The sequence below is a fragment of the Papio anubis genome, chromosome 3, assembly GCF_008728515.1.
Source record: "Papio anubis isolate 15944 chromosome 3, Panubis1.0, whole genome shotgun sequence".
NCBI lineage: Eukaryota > Metazoa > Chordata > Mammalia > Primates > Cercopithecidae > Papio > Papio anubis.
The window spans coordinates 45,617,105-45,636,492 of record NC_044978.1 but is presented as its reverse complement, the minus strand read 5'-3'; the positions used below and the strand labels follow the sequence as shown (position 1 = coordinate 45,636,492).

The 19,388-nt window shown below is 37.6% G+C and overlaps 1 protein-coding gene across 9 annotated transcripts in view; it reads left to right on the top strand.

Moving 5' to 3' along the window:
• GAB1 (GRB2 associated binding protein 1) overlaps window positions 1-19,388 on the top strand; it is a 132,126-nt gene that overhangs the window by 60,310 nt on the left and 52,428 nt on the right. For 6 of the 9 annotated variants that reach the window (XM_003899221.5, XM_003899222.5, XM_017959083.3 and 3 more), the window contains exon 2: window positions 17,804-18,098. In XM_003899221.5, coding sequence (XP_003899270.1) covers window positions 17,804-18,098 — 295 coding nt within the window. The other 3 variants (XM_017959080.3, XM_017959079.3, XM_017959082.3) reach the window with 3 other exon arrangements.

Below are 19,388 nucleotides of genomic sequence, written 5' to 3'. Positions count from 1 at the left end.
TAAAACAGACAAGGGCTAAAAATCAACCCAAGCATCCATATACAAGTGTAGAGAGCTGTGAAATTCCCCCACCTTCTTCCTCCTGACATATGAACCTTGATAATTAAAATATATCTTTCTGAGGTCCCTGCATGAAATTTGACTTTTCTTGCCTTTCTAATAGAGATATGAGCAATGGCAGAGACAGGAAAACGGACTTAGAAGCAGAAGAGTTTTATTCTGTCTTCCTTGATACTTCCTGTGGCTGAAGGGTTTTGTCCAAAGGGAAAAGATAAATGAACAGAGGAAGATGGATGTAGGCTCATTCCTCATCCCTCCCACCTTCCATAGCATTCACAACAGTCTGAGAACAGACACATTCAAGTCCTGGGTTCCTCTATCCTGAGCATTTGCTTATTAAATAAAATAAACCTTTGAATACTTCATCTGCTCTGATTCAGACTACTCTGTTTCCTACATGAAAAAGCTGGTGAGGGTGTTTGAAGCTGATACTATATACATGTAAGATGTAGTCATGAATCATTGGAAGCTCACTGCTTTTAGAACCTGCCAAAATTACCATACTAATGCACTTTTATGAAGGGTGTTAAAATGGTAATTAAGGAAATAAACTCTGCTTATTTTAGTACCTTTATTCATTTCAGAATATTTTTTGTGTGGATCTCTCATTTGATTTTTACACAGTTTTTAGAAGCAGAATTTCTGCTGTTGCAGGGGGAAGTTTTATATGTTCAAGTACTTAAATATGAGAGAAAATCTAGAATCGCCTTTCCAATTATTTTGTTTATAATAATCATGAGTTATGCATTCTGTTTGCTCTAGAAATCAAGGAATAGAACACTGAATCATTTAAGGCCAGAAACTATATCCACTACTTTGTATCTCTCTTTCGGGATGATTTTCTGATGTTTTGTTCAGTGTGTGTCATTTGTATAACCCTGGCTGTCTGTCTTGAAAATTTATGTCACTAATCATGGTAGGGGGTAGGTGGGTGGGCGGGCCATCTGATTGGTTGTTTACATAAATTAGTTGTAGTGTCTGTTATCTTCGTATTTAAATAACTGTGTATGTTAGTACAAAACTCTAGTATAAAATGGGCAGCTGGCCGGGTGCAGTGACTCACATGTAATCCCAGCACTTTGGGAAGCTGAGGCAGGAGGATCGCTTGAGCTCAGGAGTTCGAGACCAACCTAAGCAACATGAGGAAATCTCATCTTTACAAGAAAAAAAAATTAAGTAAAATGGGCAGTTGGTTTAGAGGAGAGACAGACAAAACCCACACCTTTTCTAGACAGAAAGAGCCCCGTCTAGATGAGTGTGCTTTCTGGTAGGAGTCACACAGACTGCCATCACTGAACCATGTGTCTTTTACTTTACCTGCTCTTTGATTTTGAAATACTGTGGAAATGAAATCTTAGATTTTTCAGAGTTGTCTTTATGGAAATGATTTTGTTCGTTATTCATGTCTAGGACATCTGAAAACCAAAAGTGGCCAGACCGTGTCAATCTAGAAACTAGCAGCCAGTAAATTGTCTTCTTAAATATTAAGAAAGCAATATACTACCTAGATGCAATCAAAGATGTCAGCTTTTCCTTAAAAGGCAATGATCAAAAGTCCAAAGGTGCACAAGGAAATAGTTGACCTACCCAAGTTGAAACAAAAGTTCTGTTTCTAGGACAAAAGTGTTTAATAGGAATTCATAAGTAATCTTTCTATTTTTGAGTGACTGATTTGCAGTTCAAAGTACAGGTAACCTCTTTGTGCTTTGTGTTTTATATTGTTGTTGTGTTTTTGTTTGTTTTCCCACATTTTGCCTTTTTTGAAATTTTCCCTGCTCATAAGCACTCCACTAGGGGGCAGACAAAATAATAGAGAAGAAAAGAAACCCGTATCAATACACTGCATCCAGTATACATTTACGTGACATGTTTGCTGCTCCTTCTCCATACTGTGGGAGAAAGTCTTTCCCTTCATTTGTCCTTCTTATAAGGGCACTCAAAGTGATTTTTAGCACACTTATTTTTACATTTAAAATATAAACATGTTTCCACAACTTTAATGGTAATTTTAAAATTCATTGTCATAGTAATTTTTTATTGTTTTTTCTGGTATGTCTACAGTGAACCACTTAATAACGAACACTTAGTTGTGTATTTATGACTGTAATGACGATCCCTATTTTGTTTACCCATCCTCACTAAATTCAGTCTCTACTTTTTTTTTTTTTTTTTTTTTTGAGATAGGATTTCACTCTATCACCCAGGCTGGAGTGCAGTGGTGTGATCTCGGCTCATTGCAACCTCCACCTCCTGGGTTCAAGTGATTCTCATGCCTCAATCTCCCCAGTAGCTCAGATTACAGGTGTGTGCCACTACGCCTGGCTCATTTTTTTGTATTTTTAGTAGAGACAGGGTTTCACCACGATGGCCAGGCTAGTCTTGATCTCCTGATCTCAAATGATCCACCCTCCTTGGTCTCCCAAAGTGCTGGGACTACATGCGTGAGCCACTATGCCTGGCCTGAGTCTCTATTTTTTGTCACGTGTTCATGTGTTAAGTTTTGAAAATACAGCAGCAAAGAGAAAGAGCCTGGATGATTGGGTATAGAAAGGGGGTAGTTATGGCTGCCTCCTAAGCCATTTGGTGAAAAGACGAGGCTGTGAAAGGAAACAGAAGAGATTCTTGATGGCTAATGCTGGGTGGTTTTTATTTCTAATTATTCCTTTATAACAGCTCATAATGATTAGAATGCCATATGGAGCTGGAGTTGGGGCTTCAGTTGTGAGAGAGTAAGTTCCCCTTCTTAATCTATGCCATGTCTTGGGAGGCTAGCTGAAGACTTTTTATTTTTTATTTTTAATTCTTCCTTTATCTTTGCTCCAGCAAGAACAAATTCCAGTTACCAAAAATGTATTTACTTTAGTCAACCTGGGGTTACAGACTCTTTAAATGAAAGTCAAGCAATGGCTGGGCGTAGTGGCTCACGTCTGTAATCCCAGCACTTTGGGAGGCTGAGGCAAGCAGATCACCTGAGGTTGGGAGTTCAAGACCAGCCTGGCCAACACAATGAAACCCCATCTCTACTAAAAATATAGAAAATTATCTGGGTGTGGCAGCACACACCTGTAATCCCAGCTACTTGGGAGGCTGAGGCAGGAGAATCACTTGAACCTGGGAGGCAGAGGTTGCAGTGAGCCGAGATCACACCATTGTATGCCAGCCTGGGCAACAGAGCAAGACTCCATCTCAAAAAAAAAAAAAAAAAAATCATTGCTTTGCCTCTTTGTGGTGAGTTATTCAGCAAAATACAGAAGGGTGTTTTTGTTTTTTATTTCTTTTTTATATCATAAAATTTATTTTAACTACAATGTGTTTTGTTTTCTCAACTTTCTCTCTAGTTTGGAACAGTTATCTTTGTAGATAACTATAAGTAGGTTGTCTAGTAAAGTTTTAAAGTATAAACACTTAAATTGCCTAGGAGTGAAGCTGATTTTTTTTTCTGAGACTGTCTTTAGGTTACAATGCTTAACATAAATTGAAGTTTCAAGAGATTTTTTTTTTGGAATAAATATTCATCTATTAGATTTAATAAATCATTCCACACACTGTGAGATTGCAATTGTTGGTAAACAAGGGGATAACATTTCTGTTGAGAGGATTATACAGATTTGTTTTAGTCATTATTTGCTTAGAGCATCAACTGCATTCTGTACCAGACCGGGCAAGGCCTAACAGAACATTCATTGAGTTATAATTAAATATCTTAAGTGCTAGAATGTTTTTGGGATGCTTTGTTGAGTTAGAAAGTAAATAAATATCTAGTGTTTTTATAATCATGAAATGCATTTTCTTTATGGGTTTCAGGAAGCATTTCAGTGAGGGCTTCATCTTTTCCTCCATAATTCTAGCATGGTAAGCAAGACTTGGGAAAAGTCACAATAGGTGGAAAATTAAGGAATTAAAATTTTAAACCTGCCTCAGAAGGTTGTGTGGCTCATGAAACCAAAGATATATTCATCCTTATTTTAAAAACTAGCTACTTAAAAGTATGTATAATATGAATAAAGATTAGATGAAAATATGGAGAAATAGATTTTTTAATGGTGGCGGGATTATGTATAATTTTCCCCCTCACTTTTCAGTTGACGTTGTTGCTAGCTTTTTATTAAAAATAAATTTGTTAAAGTAAATGCCCATATAGCTTACATGAATTTTTTTTTTTCTGGAGAACACTTTGCTTGGATATCGGACAACCTTCAGAAATAATAGACTCCACCATAGTACTTTAAGAGGCAAAGACATTTAAAATTTATGATATATAAGTATAAGCTAAGCTTATGTTTGCAGGGTTTTTTTTTCTCTTCTTTTTAACAGCTGCTAAAATTTTAAGATTTCTTAGAATTAAAGATGAGATAAAATTTAAACCAATGCTATCCAAAAATTAATATCTAAGAGTGATTTCACATAAAGTATAGAGACCAAATAGACTTTTGTCTACACTAATAAAATATTCCTTCGAATCCTTCATAATCTTAGAATAACTGCCCTAGGCAATCCAGGTGGATTCAAGCATTACGGATTTTAGTTGGAAAATTTTCCCTGTGTTTGATTTAGAATTATCTAGCTCTTCCAGGAACAGAACAACAAGTAGAATTGTTGTCTTTAACATGCCTACCCTTATGTACCAGTTGGGAAATAAGGACTTTTGTCTGTGTTCATAGCATATGTATCTGTGTTCCACTTGACTTCTGGCCTACTTTTCTCTTTCACCAGCATCTACAGTCTTAGGAATGAGGAATGGGGAAGAGATCACTGGATTGGAGAGGAGATGTGTTGAGTGGAAAAATACAGGCCAGATAACTTCCTTCAGAATTTCATGAAGGTCAGGTCCCACCACAAAGAGTTGGAGATTTGTGGTATTTTGAAGCCCTCTAATTAAATGGGGGAATAGGTACCATCTTTTCCTTTCTTGTTCACCTTCCCCCGTTCTACCCTTCTTCATTCTAGTTAAATACCAGCAATTGTATATTTAAAGTAAAATACTGAAATGTGAAATTCTGTGGTGAAATGTGGGATGTCCAGATGACATCTCCTTAAACCCAAAGCCAATCCCTGTGCTCCAAACTCAAGGTTTATATTTAGAAGACAGTGCAGATCCTGTATTTTTAAAATGCCGTAAACATGTTTATGTGGTTATTTTTAGCTTTTACAGACTTTAGTGAACTTCCAAGTTGGCAAGTCAGACACAGTTGGTTGTTGTCTGTTACCTCAGATGCCAGCACTTTCTGAATGACTCGGGTTGTCTCACTGGGTTTGTAACATGTTGAAAGCAGATGAGTGTGTAAGTTATCTTGTGTCAAGTGCACATGGCCTATCTAATCTAATCTAATCTAACCTATCTATATGGGTGATTGTATGTGTACTTGTTTTCTTTTTTCTTCTTTTTCTTCTTCTTTTTTTTTTTTTTTTTTAAGCTTTTGTGAACTGGTAACAATTTTGCTTGGAGCACAAGATGAGTTGGGTTCTGCCAGATGGCACTGTTATTTCTCTGGCAGAAGTAGCAAGTCATTTTCTCTTTTCCTTCAACACTTCTCTCCTTGTCCTCAAGCATTAAATCATGTATATACAATACAAATCCTTACAACCACTGTTCTTTTCAGTCCATTGTATCTATTTCCTGTTGACCAAAGGTTATAAGGCTTGGGTAGTGTAGAGGGAGATGAAAAGTTGACAGAAAAAAAGAAAGCTGGGCTCATTTTAGGGGCAAAACACCATAAAATAGGCAAGATGGCACTTGGATTTATTGAAAACAAAAAGAAATAAATAGGCCATAATTTTTCTTGTATGGTGAGATCATTATCTGCATAGTGCATGCATGAAGAATCGTTTTCCTCCAAGAATCATGTTTTATGAAAGGGTGACACCCCTAGCCCACATGGGGAAAGAGGGAGACGTCATTATTGGCACTTGGGCTGAGCCTTCCACATTTGCATCAGACATCTTGATTTTATTATCTGTGCCATAATTTTTTTCTTGCATTCAACCTTGTACTTAGTCCTTCTCTTTAGATGAAGTTATTCATTCTTGCTTATTGGACTTAATGTAGTTTATAGTCAGTGGCTCCGGAATGCATAATTTATCTCCTTGGAAGGATGTCTTTCTAAAGAAACTTTTCATTGCCATATATCTTGTTCTGAGAGCTTTAGACTGAGTTTTATATTCAGAAGAAAATGATATTTAAGCATTATTTTGGCTTTTTACATATAAATGTAATTATGGAAATTTGAAATTTGATTTGTAACACTTCAGTGCTTTCCCTCTAGTTCTTCATGTGAAATTGTTGTTTTTAAACAGTGATCCAAATCTTAATATAGCAGCGTTTTATTTTGTTGTAAATTGTGGTGAATGTTCAATAAGAAACTCAGAAAAGAAAATGGGAATGTTTTGTTTTGCTGGAGACTCAAAACAGTAGTTCTAACCCAGAACTAATTATTTTGGATTGGATAGCTGAACAAGAAATATAATTTAGAATCAGTTCATTTTTTGAAGATAAATTTTCATTGAGAAATTCTAGATTGTCATTGGTGTTTTATTAATGATCAATTTTATTTAAGCAAGCATTTCCTTTCCTAATCATGATAATAACAACATATGAGACACATTTTTAGGAAAGAGTAAGTTTGTGGAACACGGTAAAATTAGGAAATAGACCCACATACTTGTTAGGATCTCAGGCACAACTGCCACACAATTTAAATATTTGTTGTGGATTTTATTATTAGAGCTGTACCTTCTTCAGCAATTGATCTTGCTTGTCTCTTAAGTTGAAGAAATATCCTTTAAAACTGCACTGTCCAATCTGGGCAACCCACTGAGATCTAATCTCTACCAAAAATTGAAAAGTTAGCCAGGTGTGGTGGCATGCACGTGTGGTCCCAGCTACCGGAAAGGCTGAGGTGGGAGGATTGCTTGAGCCTAGGAGGTTGATGCTGCTGTGAGCTGTGACTGCACCATTGCACATAGCCTGGGCAACAGAGCGAGACCCTGTTTCAAAACCAAAAACAAACTGCATTGTCTATGTGGTAGCTGCTAGCCACATGTGGCTAAATTTAAATTAAGTAAGTTAGAAATCAGTTCCTCAGTTGCATCAGCCACTTTTCAAGTTTTGTAGTCACATGTGGCTAATGGATCCTGTGATGGTCAGCACAGCCATTTTCATTATCACAGAAAGTTCTGTTGGACAGCACTGCTCTAAAACTGCAATTAGAATTTGCCTCTGTGCAGGAAGATTTTATGTCTTTAATTTGAGAGACGACATGAATTTTCTGCTGCATAAAAAACATTTATTTTCTCATGGTCTTATTCTTTATTTAAACAAGACGTTATTAAACGTCAAATGGACGTTGACATTATACTTCATAGCACATGCCATTTTGTCCTTATTCTCTGTGATGACATTACATTCTACCCTCTGAGAGACTGGGAAGTTATCACACACACATGCACACGTACATACCACACACACACACACACACAAATGTATGGATATACAGAGAGAGAGAGACTGCATATGTATATATACATAAAAATGCTATCAGATAATATTCAATGACTAAAATGTGTGGGCCTTCTCATAGTACTGTAGGCACTGTGAAGTTGTAGGCACCTAATATTAACATATTGCCACGGTTTCAGTCTCCCAGGGTTCATATTGACTTATTCCCTGATTAAGTTAGTTTCACTTTTTGTTCACTGAGCCTTGTGGGCTGGAGATTTGAGAGTTTATGGCTGAATTCTTACAACAATAAGAAAATCCACTATTGGTTTGTTATATCATCCATTATACCTGAAGGCCAAGTTAGTGAAGAACAGAGACAGCATCATTACCAAATGAATTAAGACATTCATTCATTTGTTCATTTATTCAGGCAGCAGTTACTACCCATGCCTTTTAACCACCAAGTCCTTGCATGCTGTACACTATGCTGAACACTTAAAGAGGAATAAGACAGAGTCTTGGGTGAAGAAAGCAGCTGTACAAAGGGTTGATTGAAATGCTAAGGGAGAGTGCTATGATGGAGGTTTGAACAAGGTATCGTGGACATTTTGGAGTAGTCAGCTGGACCTGGCCGAGGTGAGAGGGAAGCCAGAATTTGCAGAAAGAAAGGTGTTGTCAATATTCCTTCACACCAAATTCCATCTACTCCAAATGGAAAATATGAGTTTCTTACCATGATCTCTCAGTATTTTGGGAATTTTGCAAACCATGGGGAGAAAAAAAACTCTTAAAAAAAAAAAAAAAAGAAAAAAAAAAAGACATTCCTAAGCATCACTTTGATGGCTGTGTAAGACTCCTGTATGGTGGTATGCTCCGGACTGAGCCATTTTCTAGGATGTGGCACTTGCAGAGCTAAAACGACAATAGTCTCAGGAAAACTGGGGTAGTTGATCATCCTGCCTTCTGTTGACTATTTAGATCATTTCAAATATTTACTTATAGAAACAATACTGTGCTGAATATTTTGGTGCCTAGGTATTTAGCCACATATTTTTTTTTTCCATTATTTCCTTAGGTGAGAGTCCTAGAAATGGAATAGCTCAATGACTGTGGACATGTTTTGGAACTCATGGCAGTGCTCAGGGTTCTTTATTGCATTTTTTGCTGATTCAGCTAGATTGGGAGGAATCTGCCTGGACATTTGCACCACTTCTGCCTTCACAAGTTCTTAGGGAGATGAGCAGAAGACTTGTTCTTCACTAGCTGCAACTCATGTTCCAAATCTCTAGCTGGCCAAATTGCATGTAAACTCCAGCTAACTCTTGGCCAGAAGTAGGCCAAAAGCCAGTCTCAAAAGATGAAGTGAACTCTGTGTCCCCATTTTCCTCTGCCCACATCCTGACCTGAGCTCACTGACTGACTGCACATGGTGGTAAGAAAAGGGTGAGCTCCAGTGGACCCAAGGCCAGTAGCCTTTCTTCCCAGTACACACTGAGCTGTGAGTCACCCCAGGCCACCATCCTACTCACATGGAACATTGCATGTTTAACTTTGTTTGGCTCCCAGCCAGTTTCTCACTTTTTCAGCCTCCTCTTGGTTAGGGTAAGGAAGCCTGCAAAACCACCAGAGTTAAGAGTATGGGCACAGCCCCAACAATTGGGAATGTGAGGAGAGAAATGAAATGGTACTTTCAAGTAAAAATATACTCAGCTTGCCCCACAATGCTGTAATGAGAATTAATATAGCCATGCGGTGACATACTTTCCTGTGGAACTTAATAAATAAATTTCCCTAATTGGGGTCCAAGGCAGACCAGCCTCATACCAAATTGTTCTCGGTAGTAAGATGTATAAAAGTCAAGTCCTATTTTCAGGGTTCTTAATGTGTTAACAGGGGTCCTGTGAACCCTTAAAACTGTACAATATTACCTATATGCCTTTTTTCTAAGAAAAGTTTTCATTGCTTTAATCAGATGCTCAAAGCAGTCTATGACCCAGAAAAGGTTTAAGAACCACCTGTGTATATTAAATACTAAGGGGTTTTTGTCATTGCTTTTTTGTTTTTGGCTTTTTGTTTATTTTATGTAGTGCTTATGCCTAGGCTTTGAGGTAGACATTAATTTAACAGTAGTTTCAACAAGTAAATTATATGCACTATTATTGAGAAGTCAAAATTCCTGAAGTCTTTCCATAGCTAGTGTAGTATTTCTGAGTCAAATTTGATTTTTTTCCTCTCAGGAAATTGTTTTATTTCCAACTAATTTGTTGTATCCAGGCGATGTATGTAAACTCTAATATCTTAAGTTTATGGAACAGTTGAAAGCTTAGATCTAGGCATTGTTCTGCATTATTTTCGGTGTATTCTTTTGTTTATATTACTAAGCTAAAGTTAGCTCAGATAGCACAAGGCTAGAAAATGGTGACAATAGTTTGAAAACAGGAAATTTTAGGCTTCTGTGTGTTTGGAACAGATGATCATAATGATAGAGCCAGTGGAGTGGAAACTTCCACCGAGCCTGTTTTTTCCTTATTTTGCTCTATGAGAAAAGATGGTGCTTCCTGGAAAACAACTCAAGTATTTTAAAGCAAATGTTTTTCCTTTGTCCCTGCTTCATGGTTAATTTGTTTTTCTTTATTTTATTTACCCTAGTAATAGTATTATGGAAATATTTTTAATAGGCAAAGTAATTCCCAAAGTGCTTATTTTAGATTTTTAAATATCTAAATGTATTACCATTAACTGCATGGTTTTTAAAGAAAATTAAAGCAATATATTATAATGACTTTAAGGAAAGAAAAATAAATTAATTCCTCTATTTTAAGTGTTCCCAACTTTCCTTGTTTGTTTGTTTAACCCCCTAAGTGCCAGTCTTTAAAGTCGTTACTCTTTATCTGTCTAGGCTATTTCCTGGCTAAGACTCCTTCCACATGTATCCCGGAATTCTATATTTAAAAGCAAAGTTAAATATCCATTCACTAATTGCTGAGTAATAATAAAATAGCATTTCCATATACACACAAACTTTTTGTTTTGTGCACATCATTCCTAGATTATTTTAAACATATAATTTTTTAAAACTATAAAAGCAATAAGTGGAAACATTTGGAAAAACAAAGTATATAAAATAAAAATATGAGACTCATCTGGCCCTTTCATCTGGCGTATTCCTAGTCATTACAGTTAACAACTTAGTATGTGTCCTTCCAGACCTGTTCTCTAAACATAGTGTGTGTTTGTACAAACACACAGTTATTTCACACAAATGGAATTATATACTGTATGTACAATTCCGCACCTTGTTTTTTTTATTTAACAGCTATCTTGTGGGCATTGCTCATGTGTATAGATCTGTGTCACTTTTTGAATGACTTGCCTAGCTTTATTGTGTAGCTGTTCCATAATTTATTTGACCATTATTCTGCTGATAAAATTTCGATTACAACCTATCTTATGAAAGATAGCATTTTCATCTTGTGAAACACGCATCTTCAACGCCAACGTTTTACAGATTTCTGAGAGTATATTGAAATTTTGGGAGGCTGAGGCAGGAGAATGGCGTGAACCCGGGAGGCGGAGCTTGCAGTGAGCGGAGATCGCGCCACTGCACTCCAGTCTGGGCGACAGAGCGAGACTCCGTCTCAAAAAAAAAAAAAAGAAGTCACAGAAATGGTCTTTCCTTAAATATCCGTTGTGAAATACCTTTTAAGAGATTTCAAAATAAAAAATTCTGCTCTACTTTTTCCCCCACACTTTCTCAGGAAAAGAAAGGGTTAGTAAAATTATAGTGGTGAGGCTTCCTGGTAGAAGGAAAGTTGGCTCAGGAATGTAGAAAGTGTTGCTCTTCAGCTATCTGGACAAGGTATACTTTGTTACGGCTTAACAACTACCAAGAGACCCCAAGATGCAGTCAGCAGAGTTCTTTTTCAAGTGCTTAAGGGAATGGGCTTGTTAATGTACTACTTGTGTGATATTGCTGAGAGCTCAAAGCAACAGGAGCAGATGCCTTATCTCAGGGGGAGTTGAGGAAAGCTTTAAAGAACAGGTCTTGAGCTAGTTCTTGAAGGATGAGAAGGAGCTCATGGTGAGGGAGATCAGGTATTTCAGACTGAAAAAGCAACAAGGACCATGTGGGTGCTGTCTGAGGCCATCTGTGGAGGTAAGAGATTGGAGAGATGAGACAGGTAAGTATGGTTTGGAAGAACCATCTATGCCATCTTACTGAAGGAGTGTGGACTTCAATAACAACTTTGAACTTTTTTTTCCCATCTGAAGTCTTTTTATTTAATCTCAGTGGCTCTCTGTGATGATTATTCTGATGGACAACATCTCACCAAGGCTTTGACCACTTACAATGTGTGAAGTGCTGTTGCAGATACAAAAAAAAAAAAAAAAAGGAATTAGCTTTCAAGGAGCTTAATGTCCAGTTGGGAAAATAATTCATAAGTGTTTGGAGAGTTTGAAAATGTTAAATAATAGACTGTTCCAATCTATTCTACAGCAATGCATGAGGTGTTACAGAGCAGTAATTGATTGTCAGTGGTAGAAAGGGAGGGTATGGGGAGGAAAGGGGAAGGTTGGGAAAAAAGAACCTTGAAGAATGAATTGGGTTTGAAAGATATTTGCTAGTGGGGTAAATATTGTGAATAAAAATAGGAAGATAGAGACAGCACTGACATGGGCAGAAGGTATTAATATAAGAAGATGAAGAATGAGACGTAGGCTTGAAAGGACCTGTGTTTTGTTTTGTTTTGTTTTGTTTTTGAAATTTTACTTTAAAGACCAATATAATCCTATTGATTGGATCTGTGGTTCTCAATCTTGGTGGCACATTAGAATCATCTGTTGAGTGTTTAAAGCTGCCTATTCCCTTCATCCCCACCCCCCTACATTATAATCTAGTTGGCCTGAGGTGAAACCCCAAGCCTTTTTTTTTTTTTTTTTTTTTTTGAAGCAAAGTTCTCCGGATATTTCTAATGTGCATTCAGGGCAGAGAACCCATGGACTACCCCGACCTCTTCTCTGATCTTCTCTCTTGCCTGCCCATATATTGGCTACTTCCTCAATAATTAGCTCTTCCAGTAAAGGTACAGGGAAAAGATTAGGGAATTCTGGCAAGCATCACACCAGGCATGTGAGCTGTCATTTATACCACAGAGAACTCACAAAATGGGGTGTACAGCAGTTACAATGTTTTTCTTTAAAGCTGAAGCAATTTGCTAGTTAGGTTAATTAGGCAAAATTTGTGAATTTGTTAGTAATGTTACAGCCGTTTATGGCTTGGGGTTAATCCAGGTTAAAATATATTTCCTTCCCACCAAATAGTGGGACTCCATCTGTACTTTCTTGCCAGTATGTACTTTCTTACCCATACTCTAAGGTGTGTGAAAAGCCTGTCTTAAGACCCAGCTTCATTGTGACAGTTCTACAGGGTAGCATATCCAATTTGCTAAATACAGAAAATGTTTAAAAGAATAGTTCTTTTAAAATGATATTTAAAAACATCTCTCTTATGTCTGTAGAGTTTTAAAATACACACCTCTATGCTTGCCTGACCAATTCTTGAATGCGCTGGGCAGATCGCAGTTATATCACTATCCCTGTAATGCATAAATAATAATGAGAACTTCTGTATTTTTAATCCTTGCCTCAAACATTTTTGATTGCGTATTTAGCAGACATTGACCGAGCACCTCCTTAGCACTAGGCAATGGGAAAGGAAAGAAGAAAGGCTAAAATGCCTTCAGCCCTCAGTAACAATTCAAATGTAGAGATGTCAAATGATGTAGGAACAAGGTGGAAATGGAGAGCTCAGAGGCTGAGCTAAAATCTAGGGGGTAGATTTTGTGCCAAGAGGTCAGAGGCAGGACAAAGCAGAGTGTTTGGGAAACTACAAATATTTCCAATGTGGTTAGAAGGCAGAGAGACAAGAAATGAGGCTGGAAAGATTTAGGGGTGGAGATGGGGCGCGAGTTGATTGGAGGGCCCTGTGTACCCTGCCAGAGTTTGGCTTTTATCCTGTAGGCACAGGAGGCAGTCACAGGAGCATAGGGAATTGGCTTCAGATTTTGGTACTTTTAAGTTACCCCCAAATCCAGACTTAACTGTTTGCTTCTTGTTAACAACATTATTTGTTCAACTCAAAATTGGAGTGACTATTGCATGTAAGAAATGGCTACAAAATAAGTTTTTACATAGTCCTTCTCAACTATGCAGACATCTTGCAAATTTCAGCTTCTTCATTACCTGCTCGTAATGGAAGTCTAATCGTTAAAATGATTTTTTGTGTGAATTTCTTTTAAAATTACTTTGAGTATTTGGTTTTGAAGGTTTCTAGAAAGCCTGTCCTTTTTGTCTGCTACTGCTCTGCAGGATTGGCAAGGAAGTGTATGGCTTTCTCTCAAGCTACCAAGGCAGCAAGGATAAAAATAGGACAAACTTTAAGAATCTCAGATATTTTCAGATAACAAAGACTGATTTATGTGGGCCCGTTTTGTGCTCTGACAAAACATAGAGACGCTTTTGTGCTGAGATTAGCAAGGGTGCTGATGTCAGTTCTCTTGTCGAGCATCAAGCTTTATTCTGTGGCTAAATTGTGCTTTGTACCATAATCCAGAGAACCTTTGTATCTGCCTTATTAAAGTGTGTAGTTTATGTAATTGCTTTTGTTTTCCAGTTTAATCTGTGCCAGATTCAATGAGGGTGACTCATTTTGTGACTGAGACAAACAGTCACATTTGGACCATGTTAAAAATAAATAAATAAATGGCAGGTGCTGCTTGGCTAAGTTCTGTGTTTTAATGCTGTAATTTCCTGCCGTAAGGGTTCACGTCTTGTATAATGTCTACTCAGCCTCTAATCGCTAGCCCAATATATCTAGTGCACCTCACTTCATTGCTACTCATTTCTTGATTATTTATTTTAGTTCATAAGGGCTTTTTGATTTTTAACAATGTGATTTCAATAGGGAAGCGAAGGACTGAATGGGGGGAGCCAGAGTTAGCTGGAAAACAAAGAGTGACACATAAGCTGTAGCGAAAGGACATGTTCCGTGCTTTTCTGTTTTTGCCATTTTCCCAAGATGTTTTGTGCATGTGTTTTGGTAAAGTTATCTTACTTATGTTTATTTTATTATGTATATGTTCAGTATTGGAGCTCTTTTTCTCAAATGGAAGATGCCTTGAAAGCACTCTCTTCATTGTGGCCCATGTATCAAATCTAATCTCAAAAATTTTACAAGTCTACTCTCTCAGACGAATTCTATTTATTTATTGTACAGATATTCTATGTACCAGGCCCTGTGCTATGGCAAATAAAGCAGATATGGTCGCTATCTTACTAAACTGTTCAGTCTGTTTGGGGAGTTAGATACTACACAAATAAATACAAGGAAAAATTGAACTGCAAAATTACACAATCACTACGTAGGTAAGTAATAGGATCTCCCAAACTATGCTATTACTTTACTTTACACTGGAGTTGGTTGCGTTGAGGGTGGTCAGGGAAGAGAAGCCCTGAAGGTTGGAGTTGGCCAGGCAAAAAGTGAGGGGAAGGATAAAATGTATTTAGGAGAAAACATGTGCAAAGTCCCTGAGACAGGTAAGAGTTTAGCCTCCTATAAACCCTATTGTTGGAGGGGAAAAGTGACAGTTGATAAAAATTGAGAGAAAAAAGACAGGAAACTGTATTTAAAAGATGAGCTCTACAAGCACAGCAGTATGGTACTATTTAACAGTCTAGGGGCAAATGACACTCCATACAGTGCAATAGCCTCTGACAGCCTCTTAAAGTGCAATATAGAGATGGATGCTTATAACGCTTAGTCTGAATCGTTGGGGAATGGATTATGTTTGGTGAAGAATGTAGTAAAACATTTTAGAAAGATTTGCATGCAAGACAATAAAGTTTTAAAAAGTCATTTCTGTATCTTTAAATACATCATCTTTAAATGAAGCTTCACTATCTGGAAAAATCACTTACTGAGAGATACGATTTCTTGAGGGCCCTGCATAAATAACATCATATTCTATATTCTTTTGCTTTACTTCTGCATCACTTTTTAAAGCTTACTGCTTGATAGGGAAGTATCCATAGAGGCATAATTTTACTAAGAGGGGATATTTATTTATTTTGCAGTGAGTAGATGCATATTCAATGAATGGATTTTTATACTTCAGAACATCATGTGAATCCAACACTTTATGACTTTCAATATTATCTAAAACATCTATAGGATTCTACCCTGCCTTCCCCTGGGCACAAATTATTTACATATTCCTTTGAGCTCAGCGAAGAATGAGAAGTTAATTTAAAATATTGATGATACTAATATATAATGTTTTTAGGTCTTTGTGATCTCTCTAGTAATCCTCTTGTTAAAGGATTGCCTAAATTTTTCTATAGAGGAATACCTGTTCATTTTGCAATACCTCTGCAGACATTTTGCCTGGGTTGCTATAGTCTCAAGTATTTTCATGTATGTTAAACTTTTTTTCACAATTAGTCAATTCTTTGAAGGTAGGAATAATGAATGATATACTTGTTTTCCTTCCCACAAGTAGCAAAGGGAATGTTTTATTCCGCTGGGGTTCATGAGATGTCTTGTTTCTGAGTCCTTCCACTTCCCAGAGTGTCCCCACTACCCCCTGCCCTGCCTTCTTCTTCTTCTTTTTTTTTTTTTTTTTTTTTTTTGAGGAGGAGAGGAGTCTTGTTCTGTCCAGGCTGGAGCACAGTGATCTCAGCTCACTGCAACCTCCGACTCCGGGTTCAAGCGATTCTCCTGCCTCAGCCTCCTGAGTAGCTGGGATTACAGGAACCTGCCACCACATCCAGCTAATTTTTGTATTTTTTAGTAGAGATGGGTTTCACCATGTTGACCAGGCTAGTCTCGAACTCCTGACCCCAAGTGATCCACCCACGTCAGCCTCCCAGCGTGCTGGGATCACAGGCATGAGCCACTGTGCCCAGCCCCAGAGTGTCCTCCTGAGGCAATCTTACCTAGAATGTTGAATCTGGAGCAGAGAATATCTCTTAGTAAATGACTGAGACTTGCTAAAATAGGCCTCTTTCTATCTAGCTGCCTCCCTGAGGAAGAATTTCAAAGAGGAGTAAGGTGTAAGTTTGTTTCCAGGCACACATGTTGGGGTTAAAGGCTGATGAGGAAGACTGTCATTTGGTTCTGCTTTTTTTATTTGGCGAACATAGATTTAGGGAGGGTGATAGTAAAATAATTTTTAGGCTTCTTCTCTATGTGTAGTATGAAACTCAAAATTTACCAGAACCTGTGGAGGGGGTGTATGATGAGTGTAGTACAGATTGCCCATGTGTGTTTGTTGGGAAGAGGAGGGGAAATATTAAAAAGAGTTAAATCCCATACTCAAGAATACAGATCTTATTCGTGTAGTCTTTGAACAACAGGCTGTGTGGCTAAAAGAGAGACACAATCGATTGCTTCCCAGGCAAGAAGCCAGAAAAGCTTCAAAACCTTTTTCCCCTCCCTCCTCCTTACCACTACACCTAAAAAAAAAGAGAAGCCTTTTAAATGTTTAAAATCTGTAGGAGTCTTATGAAGAAGCAGCTTTATGTGTATTCTTTATGGAATGATATTAACGCATGAAAATCTGTTGCTTTTTAAAAAATTGTGGCAAAATATACATAACAAAATTGATCATTTTAACTATTTTTAATATACAGTTCACTAGCATTAAGTATTAATACAATCACAGTGCCATTGCAACCATGGCCACCATCATCTCCAGAACTTTATCTTCAACTAAAACTCTAGGCCCATTAAATTCTAGAACAACTCTCCATTCCCCACCTCCCCGCAGGGGCTGACAAACACCATTCTGCTTTCTGTCTGTATGAATTTGACTACTTGAACTACCTCATATAAGTGGAATCATACAATATTTGTCTTTTTATGACTGGCTTGTTTTACTTAGCATAATGTCCAGCTTCATTCTTTTGCACATGGATTTCTAGTTTTCCTAACACCATTTGTTGAAACCATGACTTTTTCATATTTAGTAAAAACTGAATCTTCCTTGATTTATTGCCTTGATATTATATAGCAGGAGATTTAATAGAAGACACTGAATATATATACAATATTAAGTTAATTGAGTTATTAGTAAACATTGCTTTGCAGTGTGGCAGATATCCTGTGGTAAACACACACAAACACACACACACGTGTTGTGACTTTCTCTAAACAATGCATTTGTAAAATCAGTTTGATAAATGTGCATCTTCTTGAAAATATTATCTCAAGTTAATACTGAACGGATATTTTTGTTTTGTTTCTAGGCATGGAAGAGGAGATGGTTCGTGTTACGCAGTGGCCGTTTAACTGGAGATCCAGATGTTTTGGAATATTACAAAAATGATCATGCCAAGAAGCCTATTCGTATTATTGATTTAAATTTATGTCAACAAGTAGATGCTGGATTGACATTTAACAAAAAAGAGTTTGAAAACAGCTACATTTTTGATATCAACACTATTGACCGGATTTTCTACTTGGTAGCAGACAGCGAGGAGGAGATGAATAAGTGGGTTCGTTGTATTTGTGACATCTGTGGGTTTAATCCAACAGAAGAAGGTGAGTTCAAGATATTATTCAACCTGAATTCTTTCCTGCTACATTTCTAGAAATGTCATACAATTCTTTGTTATTTTAGTTACACAATATAATGTTTTATTTTTATAATGGGAACTTGACATTTGGAAAAAGCACTGAATCCTTTAATTAGTTTGAGGAGAAACTGTTTACAAGTTTTAGAGAGACAGACTTAGACATATTGGGGCAGTTTTTAAATATCCTGAGGTAGAAGGTGACAAGAAGACATTTTAAGAACATTTATTGAGTTCCAATATAAATGTTCAGTTTAACCATATAACACTGTGGATATTTTACTATTTTTCACCTATTAAAAATAGCACATTTGGCCGGGCGCGGTGGCTCATGCCTGCAATCCCAGCACTCTGGGGGGCCAAGGCGGGCGGATCACGAGGTCAGGAGATCAAGACCATTCTGGCTAACACAGTGAAACCCCGTCTCTACTAAAAATACAAAAAAGGGGGAAAAAAAAAAAAAAAAAGCCGGGCTACGTGGCAGGCACCTGTGATCCCAGCTACTCAGGAGGCTGAGGCAGGAGAATGGCGTGAACCCAAGAGGCGGAGCTTGCAGTGAGCCGAGATGGCGCCACTGCACTTCAGCCTGGGTGACAGAGTGAGACTCTGTCTCAAGAAAAAGAAAAAAAAAAAAAGCACTTTTATGGAGCTCAGCCCAATTCTTCAGGTGCTATTTAAAAATGTATTTAAAAACTATATTAGATTATGGCCAGGCGCAGTGGCTCATGCGTGTAGTCCCTGCACTTTGGGAGACTGAGGCAGGTGGATCACTTGAGGTCAGGAGTTCTTCAAGACCAGCCTGGCCAACATGGTGAAACGCCATCTCTACTAAAAATACAAAAATTATCCTGGCATGGTGGCACATGCCTGTAGTTCCAGCTACTCAGGAGGCTGAGGCAGGAGAATTGCTTGAACCCAGGAGGTAGAGGCTACAGTGAGCCAAGACTGCACCATTGCACTCCAGTCTGGGTGACAGAGCAAGACACCGTCTCAAAAAACTATATTAGATTATCCTATTTATGCCTAGTGTTCCATTATTGGAATGCCAAGCATGTGGGAGTTATTTATATCCTCCTGCTCAAGGTCATCGCCAAGGTCTGATTGTAAACATTCAAAAAATTGCAACCTCAAGCATAAATGGGTTATGAAGTTGGGAAATAGCCAAGGAGATTATCATTACCTGTGAAATGCAAGTGAGAATCAGTCACAGAACACAGTGAACAAGTACCAAACAAATGAATTACTTAGCACAGGTCCT